Source organism: Elephantulus edwardii, unplaced genomic scaffold (genome assembly GCF_000299155.1).
Source record: "Elephantulus edwardii isolate Elephantulus edwardi_28Jun2011 unplaced genomic scaffold, EleEdw1.0 scaffold00077, whole genome shotgun sequence".
Classification (NCBI taxonomy): Eukaryota; Metazoa; Chordata; class Mammalia; order Macroscelidea; family Macroscelididae; genus Elephantulus; species Elephantulus edwardii.
The window spans coordinates 3,750,102-3,773,374 of record NW_006399827.1 but is presented as its reverse complement, the minus strand read 5'-3'; the positions used below and the strand labels follow the sequence as shown (position 1 = coordinate 3,773,374).

Genomic DNA, 23,273 nt, shown 5'->3' with positions numbered 1-23,273 from the left:
GTTCTTCTTAATTCCTTGTATCGATATCTACTTTGATATGAATATAAAAGTTTTGATATTTTGATATAAATACAAATAGTCTGATCCACTTTCTTAACAGAGATAATGTTTCCATGGCCTACCTTTTCTATTTACTTTTAATCAGCCTGTATCTTTATATTTAAAATGTATCTCATATAAACATCATCTAGCTTGGTCTCACTTTTTCTTAGTCTACTATGAAAATCTCTGCCTTTTAATGGTGAGTCTTCAGTCCATTTTTATTTAGTTATTTGACAGGGTTGTTTTTAGGTCTCCCATCTTGCTAATTGTTTTCTATGGTGTTTCATCTAGTCTTTATGTTTTTTATTCCTTTTCTCTGCCTTCTTGTAAGTTCCACTGAATATCGCCAGTATTCCATGTTCATCTTTCTTACTATGTCTGAAGGAGAAAAATGGGCAGCCTCCTCCAGTATGAGTTACTGCCTCTTAAAACACACTGGAGGGTCATCTATGGGTTGGTTCTGACTTGAAAGTATATAACAACACTGACTATTTAAGTGGCATTTTTTTTTATGACTGCTCTAGGAGTTACAAGTTCAGCTCTGGTGGTCTAGTGGCAAGAAGCTGGTTTGAGGCCACCAGCTACTCTGTGGGAGAAGGTTGAGTCCTCTCCTCCTGTGCAATTAACTGCCTCTGAAAACCCACTGGAGGGTTGGCCGTGGGTCGGTTCTGACTCTATGGTACACAGCACCAACAGGGGTTACAGAGTACAGCCTCATCATAATATAAATGTATTAGAGCCACACACATAAGATCATTACAGATCAATATGTTCCATACTCCTACCTCTTTTTGTGATATATTTTCCTGTTATAAACTCTATCTTATCTTTCAAAAAAATTTAATAAATGAAAACAGTCTTATGTTAGCTGAAGCACTTGAGATTTGAGCTAACTGTGCAACTATGCCCAACACATGACTATTCACACAGATAGACAGACTGTGTCTCAAACAATAAGCCATTTTCAAGTCTTCAAAGATGTTAGCACTTTTGCTTTGCTGGGGGCTTCCCACATATTCTCTCCTTCTAATACTTGCCACACCCCTCCCACCTCCTGGTTCCAATTTTTCTTTCAGAATTCATTTCAATAGATTTCTTCTGTGTTTCCATTACAACTTGTACTTTCCCCAATCAAAGGCATTACTAAATTTTATTATAGTCTCTTATTTAGTATGAACCGACCTTGCCTGATTACCTAAATATCAGCTACCTACTATTACACGATTTGTGAAAGGGCCAATTAAAGAATTAGATTAGAAAAAATTCTGGATAAACCTGTTTTTATGATACCCAGGGGGAATGTACTTGGGGTTCTGGTGCGATCTGGAAGCCATCTACATAAAACTTTGGGTGTCCTAAGCCGCCCTCTAATGCTGTCTTTCACACTGGGCAGACTTTCATCTTTTTTGGGGCAGGCTTTCTCATACTTTTCACTGCTCCCCAGTCTTTTATTTTTAATTTTTTTTTTTTTGCTCCCCAGTCTTAACTACCTATACTCAATGTCTTTGTTCATGATAGTTAATCATTACAGCCATCACAAGCTGCCTATTTCAAAGAAAAATATTTTGTTGGATTCTCATTAAGCATATTCTCTGACAAATACAAAACCCTCTCAATGAACTGTAAAGTCTTTCACAAGTCTTTGCAAGGTTAGAGAAGACCAATGCAAAGTTTCATTTTCATAATGTGTCTATGAGCTTAAGAATTAAATTATACAGCTCTTCTAATCATAACAGGTTAGGAAGAGACTTCCAACTAAACATTCTATGGTGTCCTTTTAATTGTTGTTATATACTGTTCAGCCAATTTTTAACTCAGTGATTCTCTGAGATAGAATAGAACCTCTCTAGCAAGAAAAGAATGGGAGGGTGAGATAAACAGAAAAACTCATCAAAAGGAGGGAAAAATTACTATCTGCAAAGAAACATGTCTAAATTTATAGTTTTTTCCCCCCTCCAAAATGTAGACTTAGTGAAAATTCCTAATATTTTGTTATTTGTATATTTTCCTTTTGAGCCTTTGTTAAGGAAATGCTTTAACTCTAGCATGAAAAGCTATTTATAATTTATATAACCCCATTAAGAGACCTACAAACATAAAGAGAATAGGCTGAATAACTGAAATAATAAAGCCACTTCTTACCATTGATGTCACCACCAATGCTGGGGAAAATCCCATTGTGAGATAGAAAAAGAGTTCAACCACTTTATACCTGCAGGTACAGAAAGGGAATGAATATTTCTGTAACACTAGGACAATCTCTACACCAGTTTTTTACTTTAGAAAAAAACAAATAAGCTCCTAACTACCAAAATGAAATACATTTTGCCCAGTAGGAGACCTTTCGGCTTCCAACTAAAATAGCATAATTGTGCTAATCATGCTCAGTAATTATTAGATAGACTACCTAGACACTATTTTCTGCCAAAAGTAGTTATCATGAAATACAATCTGTTTTTCATTTCTCCTCTTCCAACTCTAGAGTATTTGTCTACATTATCATTCCAATCTGAGATATAAAAAACTTAAGAGTTTAGGGATGGACTGGGATGTACCTTGAAGCCTAGTTTATCAGGTGCAAAGTAATAATATCCCTAAGAAACAAAGAATATGAATTGTTGCTGCCTCTATTTTGTTTCTGCACTTCCAATTTCTAAGCCTCCTATTAGGCTACAGATGTTTGACAGAACTCTAAGAAACACACTAAAATCCAATTTATAGTTCTGCCTCATCAAACTAGACTTTAAGTCCCTCAAAGTTTATTTGTTAGTATCTGCTAGATCTGGGACAGTACCTGGTAAACTATAAGCACTCCTAAAAGCACACCAAAGTCAACTGTCTAGAGTGACCCACATGTTCATTCTCTGCGTTTTATACTCAAAGCCTATAGTGTAGTGACCATATCAGGGAACTGGGGAAGAATAGGTTTACATGTTTAGTTTATAACAGCAGGGTTGGAATGAGAAAAGATGGTTGTCTTACTTTACTTCCTATTTTTACCCAAGGGTATAAATTATGGACTTGAGCCTAAGTAAGAAAACGGTTTTCTTGCATTTACACATACTGCCCCATGCCACTCAAACAGTGAATTGTGATCAGAATGGTATCTCAAGTGCATTTCAAAGTCAAAAGAATTTAGTCAAACTACTATTTTCTTCCAAAAAGAGAAAATCTCTTAATACATCGTGATACACACAAATTATGCTCAATTCTGGGAACCATCCTGCCAACCACAACAAAGTATTTAATCAATTGTATCCGTAGACAATGATCTCATGTCCCTGAGTTTCTCAGAATCAGGCACGTGAGGTAATGGTGAGAGTCAGGGAGCAGAAATAAAGTGAGTGGTTTGAGGCACCTTCTGTCATTTCTTGGAACAGATGGCCTTAAGAGTCTCCCCTAGAACTAATAGGATAAATCTTAGTACGTTTTCCTTTCTATTGTTTAATACTTTTTGTTATGAATAAATCAGGTTGGGTTGGTTTTTTAAAAACAAAACCCAAAAAACACACACAAAAAAACCCCAAACGACAGAGCTCTAGTGGCCTAGTGGCAAGAAGCTGCACTGCAATCCAGAAGCATGCGGTTCAAATCCACCAGATGTTCTGCCGGAGAAGGAGGGGCAATCTCCTCCTGTACCAGTCAGATCCAATTTGAAGGTACACGCACACAAAAATAATAAAAAAAATTTAAAAATTAAAAATCAACAAAAAACAAACCACGCTCACTGTTAGGCTATTCTGAATCAGGGGGTCCTGCACACATCGGGGAATCCTAGCTCGGAACACCTTTTAGCTTCTTATCTGAGCAAGTGTCGTACTAAGCACTTAATATCTAACTTCTTTAATCTTAATAAGCTACAAAACCAAGCCCACCACCCTTGAGTCGGTTCCCACTCATGGCGACCCTCTGTGGGGTTTCTGGGGCTACATGCTTTTTGGGAGGAGTCTGCACATCTTGCTCCCATGAGGCAGCTGGTGGGTTCAAACTGTCGACCTTTCATTAGCAGCTGAGCTCATGTGATCCCCGTGAATTACAGTTATGGCTAGTTCACCAGTAAGGCTAGGACGCCTCAGGACGTCAAATGAGGTCCAGCTGGCCCCAAGGTAGCCGGCCACATGGCCTCTTTAGTGGCACTGATGACACACATCATTCGTTCCTTTGTGCTGCACTAATAGATACCAAACAGCTTTGAACATTTATCAAAAACTATACATTCTGTTTATGTATTTCTACTATTTTCCAGTGAAAATACAGAGTAAGTCGTGTTATAAAACACAGATAAAATTTAGGCAGTGCATTTAAAATCTATGAAGGGTAAATTATTTTCTCTTACTTTTCATGGTAGAGAAATACATAAATGGTTCCTCCAGCTGCCATGAGCCAAATGAACCAACGCATATGAGATGCCAGGGGTCCAAGTTCACGGAGGTTTAACCTAAAAATGTAAATGTGACAACAAAGAAAAGAAGCCATAAATGAAGGCAATTCATGGTCTGTGTTCCCCTCTAGTCACTGATACAAATGGGGGAGAGTTTACAGGAGGAAAAGGCACTCAACACATTGGAGGTATCTGGGTAACAGGGTAAATTTAACTAATGAAGGCCAAAATTTGTGAGTCAACCTTTAAGGCTTAGAATTAGTTCATATGTGGTTAAAAATAGAATCAACTAAAAGCAGGCATGCAGGAGTGGGTCCCAATGCCTGTGACACCTAACTTTATTCAGCAGCCTGGGAAAGGCCACTCACCTGCTAATTTCTGACAGTGTGTTTGGGAATGGATTGTTTACAAAGTTGAATGGGAACCCTAAGCAAAGTGCTGAACTGAGATCACAGTCCCACAGCAGATACCTAATCTACAGGCCAAGTGTCTCCCGTTACCAATCTCTCTGCCAAGACGAAACATGAGGCGTATCCCAAACATACATTCTGGAAGACATTTTATTAGAACTTAACTGTGGATTGCTGTGGTACTGAATTTCAAAGTGGTACAAATTGTCCTCATTTGGTATTACAAATAAATATGAGGTTTAGGGGGAAGGTTGTTTCTGATCAGCTTTAACTGTGACATTAATATTTTATAATGGTGGGTGGAAACACCCAAAAGCTACTTCATAGTGGAAAAAGTACTCCTTGCATGTCTCAGACTACACATGAAGAAATTCTCTATTTTAACATTCAAATCCTCAGCTGCATTAAAAGTCTTAGTTATTTACGTATTTTAAATTGAGGTATACTTCACAACAGCCTCTGGTGGCCTCGCTTCAATACCAAGCAGCCCTATAATTTAGCAGCAGCTGTTGGGAGAGACAGCACTACGTTTTCTTCCAGTAGATAATTAGGTTTCTTCTGAATGATTGATGCTGTACTGGCTGAAATCTAGAGGTCTGTTTCTAATGACTACAATAGTTGATGGAATAATATGAACTTCTGAGTGTTTACAACTAGACCATGTCTTCTGGGAGGAGAGAGAGCTAAGGTTTTTAATTATGGGTTTCAAAGCAAAGTTCTGGCTGGTCAGTATCTAAAAGGGTAGCAGGCTAAAGGAAATCGGGCAGAACACTAGGCATGTTAAATAGGTAAGTAATGTGTCTAACTCTCTTACACATATGGCTAAAGAAATGCAAAATGTACCTGGTTTATAGCAGCTGCTGCTCTGTGAAATGAACTGAAGATAAAGGGAATAAATGTGAAAAGTGAGCTTGTTTTCCTCATACACATTTATAAAATTTCCACTTGAACAACTCAACGTCCAAGTTGCTGTTCTAGCAGCAGCAGAGCTGTAGAATAAGTAGAATAAGAGGGCAAAGGATAGATATTTTGAAAATCAGGAAGCTACCTGCACGCATGCCCACAGCAGTTCTCAAACAGAAGAGTGCAGTGCCCAGATAGAAATCCTGAAGGGCAGCAAATCTGTAATCTGATCCAAGGAAATCATATTGGGGTGGAAAACATGTATGTGTGTGTGTTTGTGGGAGGGGAGATGGTGCTGACAGCAGGGCCTAAAAGAAAGGGGAAAGAATGGAGGAATTCTAAGTAATATACCAACACTCTCTTGAAACAGAAGGTATCTTACCATGGAGCATAAGAAGCAGCAATGAAGAAATAGATAACCATTCTATCACACATGTGAAAACAATGCTCCACTGTCCTGGGAGAAAACAAAACAAACAGAAAACACTTAAATATTCCAGCCAAATGTGAAACCATAAGTATTAACACTTCACTAGAAGGTGATTTCTATTCTACTAGTTTCTCACAGCTTTTTAAATAAAATGTTAGCCAAAGATAAGGCTGAAAATAGAAATGTTGTTCTTTCTAAGGTTGCAGATACAACAGGTACTTTCACAACTCATGCATGAACTGTAAGGGCTGAACCCAAAATGTTCTAAAGTGGTAAAAACAAATAAGCAAAACAAAAACAACCCAAAGAACTAAAAACTGGTCTTTTCCAACTTTTGTATTTTTTTTTTTTAGCCTAATCAACTCAATACAGGAATGAAACTCTTCAAGGAGATGTACTTCTGGCTTTGATCATTGTGCAGGACACACCAAGTCATGGAACTCTATAAACTTCCTGAGCTGATGTCACATCCTGTGGGCCCAATCTACTGAGAATGCCTTAAGTGCAGTGTTTACCTCAAACATTCTAGTGCAGACAATAAGTGGCAAGAAGGGAAACTGGAAATCTAATTTGGGAACAGCAATAACAACAGAGACACTTGTTGCAGAGGGTGGCCACTTGGATTTCTCATCAAGGACCTCTTCCCATAATGGACAAGTCAGGAATTATGCAAAATGCTTGGCTCCAAGAGGTCTAGTCATGAAATGGATTAGATGGAGCCCAGTCTCATGAATCCACTCTCAGTGCCTGAGGGCTAAGGGCCAGGCTGTGCTGAAGCCCACACCAGAAACACACTGCTGACTTGTGTCAGAAAAATTCATTTGTGAGCAAAGTTTTTTTCAGGGGGAGCTCTGGTGGCTTAGTGGCAAGGAGCTGCAACTACAATCCCAGAGGCGCACGGTTCGAATCCACCAGATGCTCTGCTGGAGAAGGAGGGACAATCTCCTCCTGTACCAGTCAGATCTGATTTGATGGTACACGAACACACACACAAAAATAATAAAATAAAATTAAAAAAATTTTTTTTCAGTCTACTGGTCAGAAATGATAACTCTAGATAATAATTTAAACCATAAGCAAAAAATAACAAAACCCAGAATACATACTCAAACAGAAAACCCCAAACCTAATAGTTTATCAAAGCTTCTCAAATGAGTTTGCATGTCAGATGACCTGGGGAATTCATAAAACAATCTACAAATTCTAAATAAGAGGAACTGGTATATAGAGTAGAGAATGGAGGGAAGGGGACTTTCTTTTTTCTTCTTCCTTGAACAAATTCCTTGAAGGATTCTGATTCTGATGTGAGTTCTGGGCCTTTCTTGGACAGCTTCCTAGAATGCCATGTCCACATTGTAGCGCTCAAAGCCAGACCTGGAATCTCATTTGAGTCTCCTACCCACCTCTCCGGTACTCACTTTCCCCGCAGGTAAATTCTGAAGCTCTGCCTCACTTACTTTGGGCACTTGGCCAGGAGAGATCGGTCTTTGAAGAAGGACATTATGCTTGAAAGGGTGGAGGGGCAGCCCAGGAGTGGAAGACCCCAGATGAGATGGATCGATACAGTAACTGGGGCAATGGGGGTAGGTGTGTCAGTGTCTGCGAGACTGACTCAGGACAGGCAGGCTTCAGAGCTGCTGTACGTAGGGTTTCTATGAGTTACAAGTGACCCAACAGCACGTAACAACCACCATCACAGAGTATATGTGAACATTAAAGGAGACAATGCTCCTCATGGATTTAGCACAGCACCTCGCATGTAAGAAACACCCAACAAGCTCTAATTCTCTCTCTTCCTTTAGTAAATGAGGACCATCCTAGGAGAGGGTTTAACCAAGCTGCTCCTTGCAGGCAAGCATTCTGAAGCTTCATCTGACGTACTTTGGGCATGTTGCAAGGAGGGACCAGTCCTTGGAGAGGGACACCATAGGAGAGGAAGACCCTCTATAAGATGGGCTGATTCAGTGACCGGGGTAATGGGGGCAGGTGTGTCAGAGACAATAAGACTGGCACAGGATAGAGCAGGGTTTAGGGTGTTGTATATAGGGCTGCTACGAGTCACAGGTGACTTGATGGCACATAACAACAACAACAAGAACATTCTAGGATTTTTTTTTAAAAACCCAGTGATGCAAAGCAAAAATCTGCAGGTGGTTTCTGATCCTAGCAGTGCTATTTCAAGGTTGAAGTGTTTGGTTTCTATTACACCTTCCTCTCAGCCCTGCAGGGAGGCCCTGAAATATGAAGTAGGCATCTACAACTCTTTATTGATTCAGAAATCTAGACATCAAGGCCAAGTCAGCTGAGGCAACCACAGTGAGACTGTGCCAAGAAAATAATGAAGTGCTCTGTTGCTGGCGTGGCCTCCGGGCTTTACGACAGCGGACCCTGAGGAGCCAGGACAGGTCCTCCTGTGGCTCTGCCTTGAGTCCCTGGCACCCTCATGGTTCAGAGCTATGGTTTTATTTTAGGCCCAAGGCACCATCACCTTAAAGAAAGAGGCTGCAGAAGGCAAACGCAATACTCTGTAGAGGGTGATGAAAATAGCTCAGGTCTGGGAGCCGGATGTCCTGGGTTTGCAGGCCATTTCTCTGAGCCTTCGTTTCCCCGAGCGAAAATGAAAAGGTTTGGATGAAATGATCTCGAAGTATCCTTCTAGCTTATTTAACTATTATTATTGTTAACACTTATTCTACACATGGGGAAACCAGCAGTCCTCTCATTAATCCCAAATCCTGCTTTTCAATGAAGCAACTTTGAACAGTACAGTGTTTAGACCACTTGAGATTTTTTGTTGGACATTTTGCAAAACCAAAAGGTATATCTGTATGCATGTCAGAGTCAGTATATATCTGTATGCATGTCGGAGTCAGTGAGTTTGGCTCAGGACAGGGCAGGCTCCAGAGCTGTTGTTGTACATAGGGTCACTATGAGACATAGGCAACTGTACGTCATATAACAACAACAGCAACAACAACAACAATCCTCTTTGGACTATAGCACAATCATTGCACTACTCACTTAACTTGGGTGTTACTCTTTGTTTTCTCCCTAACAAATGCTTTCACTTGGAGAACGAACACCTTTATGTCCTGGTTAGGAAGCCAAGAGCCATCAGATTGTCTAGGAAACGTCTGTTCATGAAAAGGAATGATACGTGACTTTGTATCTGCAGGACCTAATTCTGAAAACTGAACTTTACCAAACAGTAAACCGAAGCTATAGCATACCTCCCTACACTGCTATACCCTCTAGTCCTTTTGTAATTTTCAAAACATTTTCACATACACTATCTCGTTCACCTATCATAATAACCCTATGAGTCAGATACTATTATTTTCCCTTCACTAATGAAGAAATCAAAGCTTTAGGAGGCCAAGTGACTTTAACACTTATTCAAGGTCGTGGTTAAATGGTAGGGCTGGGACGCAAAGGCTGGATGCTGACTCTAAATTCAATGTAATTAACCTAGCGATGCCTCTCTCTCTGCTGAGGAACCAGCATGGTTTTGTGGTTACTGAGGCTAACTTACTGTGTACTGTGGCACAAAGGCAGATTTTCAGATCCAAATGAAGACCCTCAGCTTCTGGCTGATCTAAAATGTCCTCAATAACAGGACAGCATTATAATCTACAAGGCAGGGCCATGCCTCCTCGTTCCCCCACCTGCAGAACATACACTGGCAGGACACTCAGGAACGTCAACTATTTGGAGCTGTTAGAACAGCATGCCGTCCACCACCGTACCTTAAGTGACTCTTTTTCCACGATACAATGTGAAATACTGTGGACACGATGAAGAGGGCACAGAGGCCCATTCCGTAAATCCATGCTGTTATCTTTTCCCAGCAGTCATCTGACAGCCGATGGAGGAGGGCGCTGCCCACAATGGCCGGAACAATGAGGAACTGAGGGGAAGGGAAAGAAAATGAGTTAGCCCGAGTTTTACTGAATTGAGACACATTTGGGGGTGCGGGGAGGGGGTTGGAGAAGGCAAGCATTTCAAAGCATTTCAAAGGCAACATTCGCCTCTCCCAAGGAATCTTAGTGAAAGCCAGATGAAGTAGTCAGTTGCTGCCCCGGAAACAGGTACTGCTGTTTTGTGCCTGGAATTGTGCCAACCAATCGAGGACGCAGTTAAGGAGGCAACATTATTCAACGGTTGCAAAACAGATGCTCTTTATCCTAATTTCATTAAATAGGGTCATATTTCATCTTATCCTCTAATCTGATTAACTAACTCTTAAAAATATTCAAATGGCAAGCATATATCCAGGTTTCTCAAGGATCTCTTGCTTGTTAAATAGTCTGCCCAGTTTTCCCATGGGCTACTGAAATCGCACTATTTAAGCAAAAGGCAAAAAAAGAAAGAAAAAGAATTAAATCAGTATTATAAAATACACATATGCAGAAGGATGGGCAATCTCCTCCCATGCAATTAGCTGCCTCCGAAAACCTGCCAGAGGGTCAGCTATGGGTCGGTTCCGACTTGATGTTACACAACAACAACAACAACAATATATATGTCACATAATAGCACCATGGAGGTACACATTTCTTAGAAGAATCAATCGTATAAGACCAGAACGGCAGCAATTACCCAGGGATAAAGTCAGAAGGCAGAAAAGAATAGTAAGATGGAAACGGTAAATATCGGGAGGAAGTGGGAAGAGTGCTGTTAGTTTGTGGTTATCGTCTTGAAGGGAAATGTGAATGAGCTGTTAAATGGAAAACTAATTTTTCACTCAAACGACAAGAAAAAGTTTAAAACAAAGCGCGCACACATGTAAAAATAATGAAACTAAACTGCAAGTTGTATGTCCTAACTTGGAGATAATTACATTCTACTAATGTGGGAGCTACTGAAGAATCAAAATTCTAGGTTTATTTTTTTAATAATGCCTTTCATGTGAGCAAAGGTTATCCACTCCCTAAGTGTAAAATCTGTAATAAATAAAATAAATAAAATCCCAATGTGTAAAATCTGTAATAACAAATATTTTTCTGGATATGAGAACGAACACACCTGGCAAAGAATATAAATTCAGTAATTTTCTTCTTTCCTTCAATACCTACTTTTGTCCTCTTGCAAAAGAACATGAAAATCCCTTGGGTTAGAGCAGCATTAAATGTCAAAAGCTGACGTTTTCATTGGCGTGGATCAAAAGCCAAGGGCAATAAGGTAAAATTTATTTGACTTAAATGAGCATCTTCAAATGTTCTGCCCTTCCTACTTTTTCCAAGCTAATTTACCCTCTCTTCAATGAAATGATGATAATGAAAGTTTTCTGTTTGTGTGATTTAGAAATTTTACTGTCTGCGAGACCCAGGAATCTGGGACAGAGGTTTAATAAGGTAACAATCTCCCTTCCAAAAAAATCAATGTGGTGGTTTCCTTCACTGTGTTTGTGCAATTGTTCCTCAGATTGTGACATGTCCAAAGGAGATATTTTGCGAATTATTCATGGAAATTCTAAGCAATATTATATACAGTGCATCATCAGTCACAATCATATTTAATTGCTCAACTGTAAGCTAAGTTACAGACACATGATTGATCATTTTATTGGTTGGTGACATGGAGACCATCACAGCACTATCCCTGCAACTTTTCAAGAGTTTTTTGCATTGTAGTTAACTGAGAAACTAACAGAGGACCCTGAAGCCAGGAGTGAAGACAGAAATCACATAAACGAAACTGTCACATAACTGCTGTCCAGGATATCTATATTCTCTAGACCTAATCTCACCCTGGTCTCTTGAATATTTTTTTGTTTGTTTGTTTTTAAATCTCCTAAAGGGGCCTGTGCACAAATAATTATCTTGAGAATTCCTTTTACTTTTAACTCTGAAAATGTAGTCAGGAATAAAAGATGGATGTTCAGACAAACACAGCAGAAAGTCAAACAAGGCCATGGATTTTTAAAAAACCATCTTTGGCCTCTGAGCATTGTGCCCCTCTCATCCTGCAAAGCTCACTTCATGTAAGCATGCCATTCAGGCAAGGACAGAGGTCAGCGTGACTCTAGAGAATTCCACTAAATCCTTTCTGTCCCCAGAATCTAAGCCATGGGTTCCAGTGAGACTATCCACAAAAAGAGCTTACTCAGAATTTCATTATTTAAGCCCTTTTATGGAATCCAGGGCAGGCGTGACAGGTAATACTTTTTTTTTCTCTCCTAAAGAAAAAAAAAAATTAGCAAGGTTCTAGCATAGTAAGTACTTAAATAAAAATCTTTTTAGCACCTATGGACAGAAGACATTCATTTAGTAACAAATGAAGACTGGTTTTATTATCAGAATATACAGATCCTTTATAAACTTTCATTTATGTCTAGTAATGACCAAATGGCATATTTTATAAAATTATAAAGCAATCCACTGAAAATTGTATTTTATTTAAGGTTTACCTGTCTTTGTGATTCCTTTTACAGAAAACAATGTTGACTATTAACTCTTTGAAGGAAAGGATTAAAGACATGAAAAGGTACAACCTAAATTGAAGCAAATTTTATCCTAAAGATATAAGTAACTAATTTAAGTATACCGACACTATTTAGTATTATTAAACTACATACACACGTACGTATTTTTGAGATTTGAGTGAGTTTACAGAGCAAATTGGTTTTCCACTCAAGCACTCACATATGTTTTGTTACATTAGCTATAATGCTCACACCGTGCCGGCCCTCCTCTCACTTTCTCCCTGCGATTCTTGTTTCTAGTAATCTTTGCAGTCTATCCTTTATCCCTGTAAAACGCTACCCTCATGATAGTTAGTATATGGTTGACTATTCTATGGAGTGAGTGCCTCCCTGGTGCTCTTGTTCATCTTAAAGGCTTGTCTATTGTCTGGATTAAAGTTGAGTCAAAGGAATGAGTTTCGTTCTAGGCTCAAAGGGTGAATAAGGGTCACAGTGCAGGGATTCTGCTAGTTTGTAGTAGACCAGAAAGCCTGGCTATTTTTACATTTTCTTAGTTTTTATGCTACATAGTCCACCCATCAATACAATACCTTCCCCTGATTCCCTTTTCGTTTGGCCAGCAGTGGTATGAGACACCACCTAGTTCTCTGGTCTCAGGGTTGTGGAGGCTGAGGTCTGAGTGCTCAGTTAGTTCTCTGGACTAATTCTTTCTAGGCATTTTGGCTTTCTTCCCTCTTATTTGAACGGAGAACATTATCTTTGTGAACTTCATTGCCAGCTGACCTTCACATGCCCAGAGACTGTGGTCCTGAGGTCTTAGGCAAACATGTTTCTTTAAATGAGTAGATTGCTCTCTAGTTCTTGTTTTCCAACTGTTAATCATAAAAAAAGCCCCCAAAACAAAAAAATCCAACTATATACTAGCTACCACTGCTCCCTGAAAAGTCTCATTAAATGAAACTTTCCAGGGAAATCGTGAAAGAAAATGACAATCTGTAACGACAGAAGAAAATGATGAAGACACAAAGCACGCACACAAAAAGGAGAAAAGCTGCAGAATGTTCATTTACTTTTGGATAGGTTTTGCTTTTGTTTTTAAATGTCTGAGTATTTTCTGTTTCAGCAGAAACTTAGATGAGCACATTGCACTTTAATAAGTGATGGGAATAAAATGAACTATGAATTTTAGGACCAAATGTGCTTTTCTTCCACAATCTGGACTAATCTCTGAGAAGCAATAGCCACTTCAGGTGTGGGAAGGAAGTAGCTACCTTGTTCAGGGACTCATTCCATGGGGCGGGGAAAAAAGCACCTTTTAAAATACCTTCCTTGACAGTGTAAAATACCTTCCTTGACAGTGAATACAGTGGATTATCTTGAAAAGGTGGTTAATTTCATTTTCGAGATGACAATCTTCGCAAAAAGGTGTATAACTAGGTTCTTCCTATTCTTTTAAAGACATCCTGGCAGAGAAAACCAGTCCAGGACAAAGCTGGCCACAGGTAAGGGCACTGAAAGCATTCTCCATGCTCACACTGCTTCTAGTGACTTGAACAAGCAGTGACACTCTGGGAGGTCAGGTCACAGAGATAGGCCTGAAGATTCTAGAGATAATCACCCTGCCTCCTGCTGAGGCCCCGGGGCAGATGGAAAATGACAGGAGGTGCATACTCACTGCGTGTGTGTAACAGTTAGCAGCATGTTCATAGCAAGTTGGTTTGTAGCGGCCATTGGCTGGAGCCCGGTGGTTCATGAACCTGTAGAAACAAAAAAAAGACATCATGTGGGGACAGCTCCAAGCGTGTACAGGACAACGGCTGCTTGGCCTATTCTAAATGGAGTGGAGATTGATGGAAATGTCTAGTTACAGGAACAAAATCAAAATCTGAAGAAGTGTAAACTGAGCCGACAGCAATAGTCCCAATGCAAACACTGTAGCTGGCTGAATTTCTTATTCTTTCAGTCTCTTCAGGGAAAAAAACCTTCCACCAAACAAAAACAAACAGAAACTCTATCCTCTTCCTTCAACTGGTACCCCTTCCACTTAAAAGAAAAAAAAGTGAGAGGAAGCTCACAGCTCTTAACAGTCACCACGGTAACTATGAACTCTAGAAATGTCCATCACTGTCACTGCATGAGAAGAGACACATTTGAAAGGGTTCTCCGATGAGACCTATGGACATAATGGCACTGTTTTCATTTTCAGGGTCTTGAAAGTCCTCCAGCTCTGACTGTGAAAAATCTCCCCACTTCTCTATTGCTCATCTCAGTGGAAAATATCTACATTTTCCTGCTCTGATAACAGAAGTTCTGGTTTTGGCCTATTTTACTGTCATCTTTTTCTCTCAAAATTTAGAAAGCTTTACACATGTGGACCTTTGAACTCTACATGAATAGCAGGCCTGTCCAACTAGTTTCCTGTGTTTATGAAATTACCTGTTACAGCACTAATCAACTTAATGATACCTCCAGGCCACTTAAAAGGGGAGATAAAACTACCCCCTGCATTATTTCTTACTGAGAAGAATTCACTTCAAAAACCAAAATGGAAATATGATCTCTCTCACAGCTCTCAAACTGCTTCCAACTCATACCTTGACGCCTCCAATGGATTTCTGAGGCTATAAATTTTTATGAAAGAAAATGTCCTATTTTTTCTCCCTGGTGGATTTGAACTGTCAACCTTTCATTTAGCAGCCTGTTATGTTATACACTACTCCACTAGGGCTTCTCTAGCTATAAAATTCACATATGAACACAACTGTGAATATCTAGCTATATGCATCTACATGTCAGTCTCTTCCACACACACACTATCAGATTCCACCCTTTGCTCTGGGCTAGCTGTGACAATCAGCATTACAGAGCAAAGCAAGAATGGCTCAGAACCTGGAGAATTGAATAGCATTTTTCTATTCTTGTGAGGTGAGGGTGCCCCCAAACCCTGTGTCTGAGCTTCATGAGGCTGTTCTCTGGAAGACAGGACGCATAAGATTAGGAGGTAAAAAAAGCACAGCTGTCAGGATCCGAGAGGAAAGAAGATGTGGAGACGCAAAGGGCTCTAGGAAAGGCCTGAAAGTGTTTGAGACTCTGAGGCCCGGCTGCATTCCTGGGGATGCAGTCTGCAGACGTCAACAGGCTCTTCACAGAAATGCTCCTTCTGCTCGAGAACTAGTTTAAGGCAGGCTTTTGTTATTTGCCACTAATGAGTCCTGACTCATTAACTACACTTTATTAATTCTGACAAAAGGGAAAAAAGGTACCAGGCTGAACCAAATGGCAGAGCCAGGTTGCCAAAAATTGCCTATAATGCATGATCAAGCCTATCTAAGAGCCCAGTGTATGAATCAAGACAAGCCTCCACTTTCTCCCTTAATGAAGAAGGGCCTGTCATTCGCAGAACAAAATGAATAAAAATAAAACTGCAGCCTCTGCTAATCCCACACGTACAGATCAGGCAGGAAGTCTACCGGGGGATGAATCTGGGACAGCATGCTATTTCATGTGGACCATCAGTGGGTTTGCTACCTGTCACGTGTGTGTATAGCTACTTGTTGAACTGAATCCACCAGATGATTTGAATATAAAAAGCAACATACAGTCAGTTGCAATAGTTTAAGAATTTATCCTGTTGGTAAATAAAAAAAAAAAATGCAAGCATCATCTCTTCTCCCTTGGTAATCCTGTAAATAATTTTACTAATTTCCTAAGGGATGAGTGAACTGCCATATAGATCTTAAAAAAGAAAATAATTACACTCTTGGGAAGAATGCTTTAAAAGCATCCCAAGTATTCACGCTTCTACCACATCATTACCCTGAGACATAACAACAGAGCTATAAGCAGCACAGTCTATAAGAAATTTGAAAGGGTAAAGTGCAAAGCTTCAACAAGGTTGGGGTTAGATTAAATTGAAAGTGCTTTGCGTAGGGCACGAGTGTGGAGGGTTTGCGTACCCACCACTGGTCTGCAGACTAAAATAGCAATTTATATCTCTGGCAGCCCAATCTAAAAATAGTCAGGCCATTACACAGCAACAGGAATAGACTTTCACATTTTCTCCCCAAAGCAAAGAAGTGAGGTGGCCATGTTAGTAAGAGCCCCAGACCACCTAGAAGAACTCAGGTTAAAACCACAGACCGCAGTATTAGAGCAAAGCAAGCCACCCAGGGTGCTTTTGGGCTGTCTTTCATGATGGCCGGGGGAAGATTCCAGCAAAAACTGGTTAAGAGCAACTCTCCTCCGAGCAGCTGTTCTCAGAGTCCCTCACAGGGGCTCAGAGGGGGAACCAGCATAAGTGTTCTGTGGGTAACTTTTCCATTTCTCTCTGGCCTGCCAGGGTGCAATCGAGCCTCCTCCATAGTCTCAAGACATCAACCCCAAGACCTAAATGGAAAAGCTGATGTAGGATGCAAATGAACTCCCACACACTGAGCCTATTCGAATTCTTCCTCAAAAAGGCAACGAGAGGAGCTGTCAAGTGTTATGGAAAGCAGCACCTATTTATGGGAGACACATTTAAAGTAAATGCTGTGTAACCCCAACAAAAGATTCCCTGAGTGGTGCCAAGAGTTAACATGGTGATCTACAAGGCTGAGGGTTAGAGTCCATCCAGAGGTTCCCTCTGAAGAAAGGCCTGGTGATCTACTTCCTAAAAGTCACTGTTGAAAAGTATGTGGAGCAGAGTTCTATTATAATAAGAGAATTGCAATGGGAAGAGGGAAGGTGCTGTAAACAGATACAAAGACCACACTCAGAATGGCTATTCAGTTAAGCAAGGCTTGTTCACTATATCCTCACTTGTTTTGGTCAGCAGCACACTCTTGCCTCTCCCAAGACCCAGATGGAACTTCAAACATAAGAGGGGCTAAGGGTGGGGGTGGAACAGGTCAGGACTCTTGGACCAGTTGCTGCTGTCAAGTCAACTCTGACTCATATCAAACCAATGTGTCACAGTAGAAGTGTGCTCCATGGGGTGGGTTTTTTGGGGAAGCTCCAAGCACTGTGTCTGTCCTCTGAAAGCATATCAGCCGCCTACACATCAGAGGTCAGAGATCAAAGTCCAGATGCTGTCCTTGCTTCTTCATCTTGCAAATGCAGGGCTGCCTCAAAACATGCTCCCAATGTGTCCACCTGTGTCAATCTCACAGGTGCCCTCTATATCAACAACCAGCATCTCACTCTCCGCATGCCACTGCCATTCAGCTGCTCATAAGCAACAAGGTCAGCTGTGCCTCAGGGTATTTGCATGAGCTGTTTCCTTTCTGAACAGAATATTCTCCTCAGAATGCTCTTATCCTTCAAACTCAGTGTCACCTCCCTAGAAAGGTTTTCTTGATCGTTCTTCCTAAAGTAGCACTCCAGCCTCCCTGCCCCACTCAGGCCCAATATATCAGCATTCATGATGCTTCAATTCAATTCCATCTTCTGCCACTGGAATGAGAATTCCAACTCTGACTTGTTCACTTCTTCACATACAACTCCAAACACAATGCCTCGTTTATTGTTGGTGCTTAATGCATTGACTAGATGACTAGAAAGGTGGGCATTTTTAAGCTGTTTCATCTTAAGAGAGAGGGATCCCATTGTTAATTACTTTCATGAGGGGTTCAGTGGTTTCTATGAGTAAAAGAGCAAAACAGGCAGTTTGTGAGCCAGAAGAGCCCTTATTTGAGAAATGTCTAAAAGGCAATGGACATTCCACAGGCCCCTTCATGGTGCAACACAAGTGGGTCCCTGCCCACCACACCTTACTGTTAACCAATTAGCTGCCCTTGAAGATGGAGAAGGAGCCCTGGAGGTGTAGGGTTTTGCTTCTAGGGCCAATCGCCCCCCACCCTCACCCCAGCAGAAAGGTGAGGCAGTCAGTCTCCTCTCATATAAAACCTGATGTCAGTCCAGCACGAGTCAGACTTCACTTGAGGGCAGAGGGTTTGTGTTTGGTTTAGGTTGGCAGGGCATCTCTTTGGAATGACACTTTTCAAGGAAAATGGCCATTTCTGGAGGTGATGCTGGGAGTGGCAGTGGGCCTTTTGTTTCATTATGAAATAAAAGAGAAGGCGTACCTCAAGTGATTATCCCATAACCATGGTGCCCATGACTCAGGGACCCAAGGACACAATTAGGAGGGGCAGGCTCTGGAAGGCTTCCTGATGCTTCTGAATGAAATATTTTCAACATGGTCAATGTTTCAAGCTGACAATGAATGATGCAGGCAGGGGCTGGGGAAAGGACCATATTCCTTGGATTTATGGTGGCAAAACTGAAGGGCGGGGGAATAAAAGGAATGTATACCAACAACATTAAGCAGAAGTTCTGTGGGTGCTGAACATCTCTCTGATAGACACACAGATGCAGTGTGGGCAGGAAGAGCAGGAGAAAGAGGTGAGCTGGCAGCATGGGGGGTAGAAAAAACCATGAACATGAACCCTTGGATCTGCCCCTGTGGAACTGTGCAACTAGGGACAATTCCCCTTTGAATTTTCTAACCCTGTTTGCTTTTCTATTAAAAGGGTATAAACTTTGTCTTCTAGGGTTACAGTTGAGGATGAGATGAGATGAGTAATAAACAAGTACCCAGACAGTGCCTGGCACAGATAAATGCGGGCAGTTATTATCAGCTAGAGATAACGTCCAGGGGAGAGAATGACTGTGTGTGGTGCTGTGTGTGGAGAAGGAATAAAACAAGAAAGAAAAATGAAGTTCTCTGCATCTCTGTGGAATTTCTTGCACTCTACCTAGCCTTTTATAGAAGGCATGCATGTGTGAAGACCTTGCCTTATGACTGTAGACACTGGGCTAAGTTTCCTTATAAGACTTCTAGCAGAAATGGTATCCTGGAAGTTGATCCAAAGCTACAATAACCAAGTCTCCATTATGGGAACCCCAGAAAGGCGTTTGGGATTTTCTTAAGAGTTAGGCATCACTGCAAACTATGGCTTGATGAAGTATTTTTTACTGCGATCTCATGCTCCTACATCCCAATAAATCTATCAGAGGATAAACTCGCTTATTGTTGAATTGTTTTCAATTCATAGCAACACCCTCATGGGGTTTCTGAGGCTGTAAATCTTAACAGGAGACTGTCTACCTTCCTCCCTCAGAGCTCCCGTGTGGTTTCAAATGACATTTGTTCCTACTTCCACTTCCTTTGCAATTTGCCTACCTCAAACAATCCTGAATGCTGAGAAAGGTAAGGAATACATATTTAAGCAGTGCTAGAAAGCAGCATCAACATTTAAATGTGTGAATCTTATAAATGAAGACTTTTGGAGGCAAGGATTCAGAAGCTTTGTCTGACATACTTTGGGCATGTTGCAAGCAATGACCAGTCCTTGGAGAGGGACATCATGCTTGGGAGGGTGGAGGGACAGCTCAAGAGAAAAAGACCCTCGATGAGATGGAGTGATTCAGTGACTGGTGTGATAAGGGCAGATGTGTCAGAAACAATGAGGTTGGCTCAGGATAGGGCAGGGTTCAGAGCTGTTGTACATAAGGTCGCTACAAGTCGCAAGCAACTAGATGGCACATAACAACAGCAACAACAACAACAACAACAACTATTTATTACTTTACTTCCAAGTTCAAGTTGACCTTGTCATCTAGCCTATCAAAGAGAAATAGGAACTTCCAGGAAGCACTTGGTCTTCAAAAAAGCCAAGGTTGGTGTTGATGTCATCAGGAAAGGAACTGTTAAGATACACATTGCATGCAGTATTGTGCAGCCAAAAGCCCTTGCCACACTGAGAAAATGCTTCTATGTTTAATTTTTAAATTAATAAAGCAAAGGACAAAATTAGGGTTCTGTGCTAAGACACCTGGACTGGTTAGTTCCTGCTGAGGGAGTGGAACTCTAAATGAAGCTTGGTTTAGGAAACTAATCATAAAACAATCGCTTTCAGAGAGGCATTCTACAGGACGGGAAAGCAATGCAACAATCAAGTCAGGAAGGGGTAATTTCACAGACTTGCTACTTTTCTCCGAAAACAGGAAGAGCACAGATGTGCAGAGAAGTAAAAGCAAATCAAACAGACCACAGGCACAGGGTGGCAGGCCGGCCTATGCATATGCCACTTTCTCCCATCAAGGCCCTCTAGCCTGAATTCCTGACATCACGTTCTAAACGGAGAACACCATGGTTCATTTCAGCCCTGAACAACACTGATAATGAACTTCTTCACTGGAGCTATAGTGCCAGGCATTCTACCCCGAGTGACCAGCCATATTCGGAAGCCAGGTCCACGCAACTTTTCCTCTACATTTCTCCCCCCCGCCCCCCCCGTTATCCTTTGAAACTAGGATAGGGGATGAAACAAGGATACTGGGGTAAGTGGGCACTAAAAGGGGGGAGCAGCTGGAATTATTTTTTTTAAAGATATGTACTTGTTAAACTGCTGAATTAAAGGCAATGCCTAAACTCGACAGTAAGCTTTCTGGAAGATTTCATGCATCACTTTTCTTCTTTAAATTCCCCCGTCACTGCTGGGAGGAGATCTGGGAGCCAGGTGGTGGCCTGATTCAGACAAAGGGATGGAGAGTTGACACCAACACAGGAGAGGTGAACTTTCACCCATTTAAACCAGAAAGAATCAGAAGCCAGCCCGGGGCTTCGGATCAGAAGCGCAGGGCCAGCTTCCATCCATGGCTGGACAGCAGAGCCTTGGGGACAGCGAGCAAGGCCACTGTGCCTCCCCAGGCTCGCGTCCCCTCCAGTTCTTCAGTGAACGAGCAGCCGGGTAGCCTTCCGGTCCGTCGGTGGCGGCGCCCCGGTTCCTCCTCCTCGTTTCCTTGCACAGGCATCTCAGTAGCAGGTCTTCCCAGCTAAAAGCTAACTTGCCCCTTCACAGGGTCCAAAAGAACACCGCCCAGGGACCACCAGCAGCAGCAGCTGCAGCAGCAGAACCCAGCAAGGCCCAGCCAGGGCCAGGCAAGGCGAAGCCGATGGGAGCGTGCCTCAGTTTCCCTTTTGCTAGGGCAGTTCGCAAACAAAGCATCGAAAATGTCGGGGACACCATGCTTAACCAGCAACCTCGCTGCTGGGAGCGGCAGCTGCGGGCCCAGGTTCGGTAACACCCCCCCCCGGGGGGGGGGCACGAGGGGCGCAGCAAAGTCAGGGGGCTCAGGATAGAGAAGGGGCAGCGCTGCGGCTGGAGTTCAGAGGGAGCGGAGCACACATACTGCCTGCAGAAGGGTTTAGGGTGAAGCTGGGGGAGCTACGGGGGCCCCGGTTGGAGGGCGGGGGGGGCGAGGTCTTGGAATGCATCCTAGTTCACAGATGGCTAGGGAACCCCGGGCGGAAAGACCCCAGTCTTGGGAGGAAGGCGATCGGCTACGGCGAGCAGCAGGGCAGGGAATCCCCCGGGAGCTGGTGCCCGGCCAAGGCGTGGGACCCACGGGGAGATGGAGCCAGGTGAGAAGCCAGCACCCATGCGAGGGACGCGAACATGGACACACGCTCTCGACACGGACTGCGGGGCAAGGAGGGGCGCCCTCCCTCTCACCGCTGGAATCGATTCTTGAACCGCATTGATCCTCCGCTCCTCCTCGGGGGCCGGGGAGCTCCGTCTCGTCAGCGCCGGTGGCTGGGCGCGCGGCCCTCATGGGCTTGGGCTGCTCGGGAGGCCGCCTGCGTGCCCGGCGGAACCGTTCAGCCGAGAGGGCCGGATGGGCCAGGCCGGGGGTCGGGACAGGGCTGGGGGCAGACCGGCGACTGGGGGCGGGAGGGAGTCCGCTTAAACGGCCCCGGCACCTCCCGCCTCCCGCCTCCCCGCTCCTCCGCCCCCGGGCGCCAGCGCCCCGCCCCGGAGCCCGGCTCCACCCACACCCGCTCTGCCCGCCTGCGTGCACCCGCGGCTGCCTGTGCGTCACCCGCCGTGCGGCCAATCAGCGCTGCGAGCGGCGCGGCGGCAAGGCTGCCATTCATTCCTGCAGGGCTCGGGAAGTGGGGCGGAGCTTGGCGGCGGAGGGGGCGGGGCCAGGAGAGGAGTGAGAGGAGGAGATGGGGCGGTGCGCGTCAGTAAGTGAGGAGTTGCCATGTGCGGAGAGAAAATACCAAAGTGGAAGGAAGACAAATTGTGAAGGGGGAAGATAGGCCAAGGTTCTTAAAAGCAATTATGAAGGAAATAGCATACCCAATGCTTTGTCTGCCTTCTAGTCCTGCCTCGGTGTCAACCATTCATTCTTTATCATTCCTTTCTCCATCACGCCTTAATTTATCCACCTCATCATTTTGAGGACTAGTTCTGCTAGGGTATTGTGCGATGCTCCTAGACAGATGGTGAAATTTTTCGTTAAAATTTTCTGTGCAACTGGTTTTATTGTGGCATTTTGTTTGTTTGCTTTTGTCTGCCGTCGGGAAAACACTCAAACTCATTGCCATCCAGGAAGAACTGACTCACTGCTGACCATCCATTGGGCTTCTAAGGCTAAAATCGTGCAGATTGTCCATCTTTCTCTCGTGCAGAGCTTTGAGTGGATTCCAACCTCCAGAGAGGCATGAGTTTTGGTTACCTTTGCACTCCCTACATTAACAAAGTCTTGTTAGATACCTTATAGCTGAGCCTCCAGTAGGTTTTCAGAGGCTGTAAATCTTTTTTTTTTTCTTTTTTTTTTCAGAGGCTGTAAATCTTGTGAAAGGAGATTGTCCATCTTTGTCCTGCTGAACCACTGGTGGATTGAACCACC

At 42.7% G+C, this 23,273-nt stretch overlaps 1 protein-coding gene across 1 annotated transcript in view; it reads right to left on the bottom strand.

Moving 5' to 3' along the window:
• Nucleotides 1-22,279, bottom strand: part of MMD (monocyte to macrophage differentiation-associated) — a 30,949-nt gene extending 8,670 nt beyond the window's left edge. Inside the window, exons 1-6 of the mRNA XM_006889265.1 lie at nt 22,091-22,279; nt 14,266-14,347; nt 9,913-10,073; nt 6,119-6,193; nt 4,379-4,480; nt 2,185-2,254 (exon numbers count right to left, since the gene is read on the bottom strand). Coding sequence (XP_006889327.1) covers nt 2,185-2,254; nt 4,379-4,480; nt 6,119-6,193; nt 9,913-10,073; nt 14,266-14,347; nt 22,091-22,116 — 516 coding nt within the window. The 5' untranslated portion in view covers nt 22,117-22,279. The remainder of the gene's footprint in view (nt 1-2,184; nt 2,255-4,378; nt 4,481-6,118; nt 6,194-9,912; nt 10,074-14,265; nt 14,348-22,090) is intronic.
• Between the last annotated feature and the right edge of the window lie 994 nt (nt 22,280-23,273).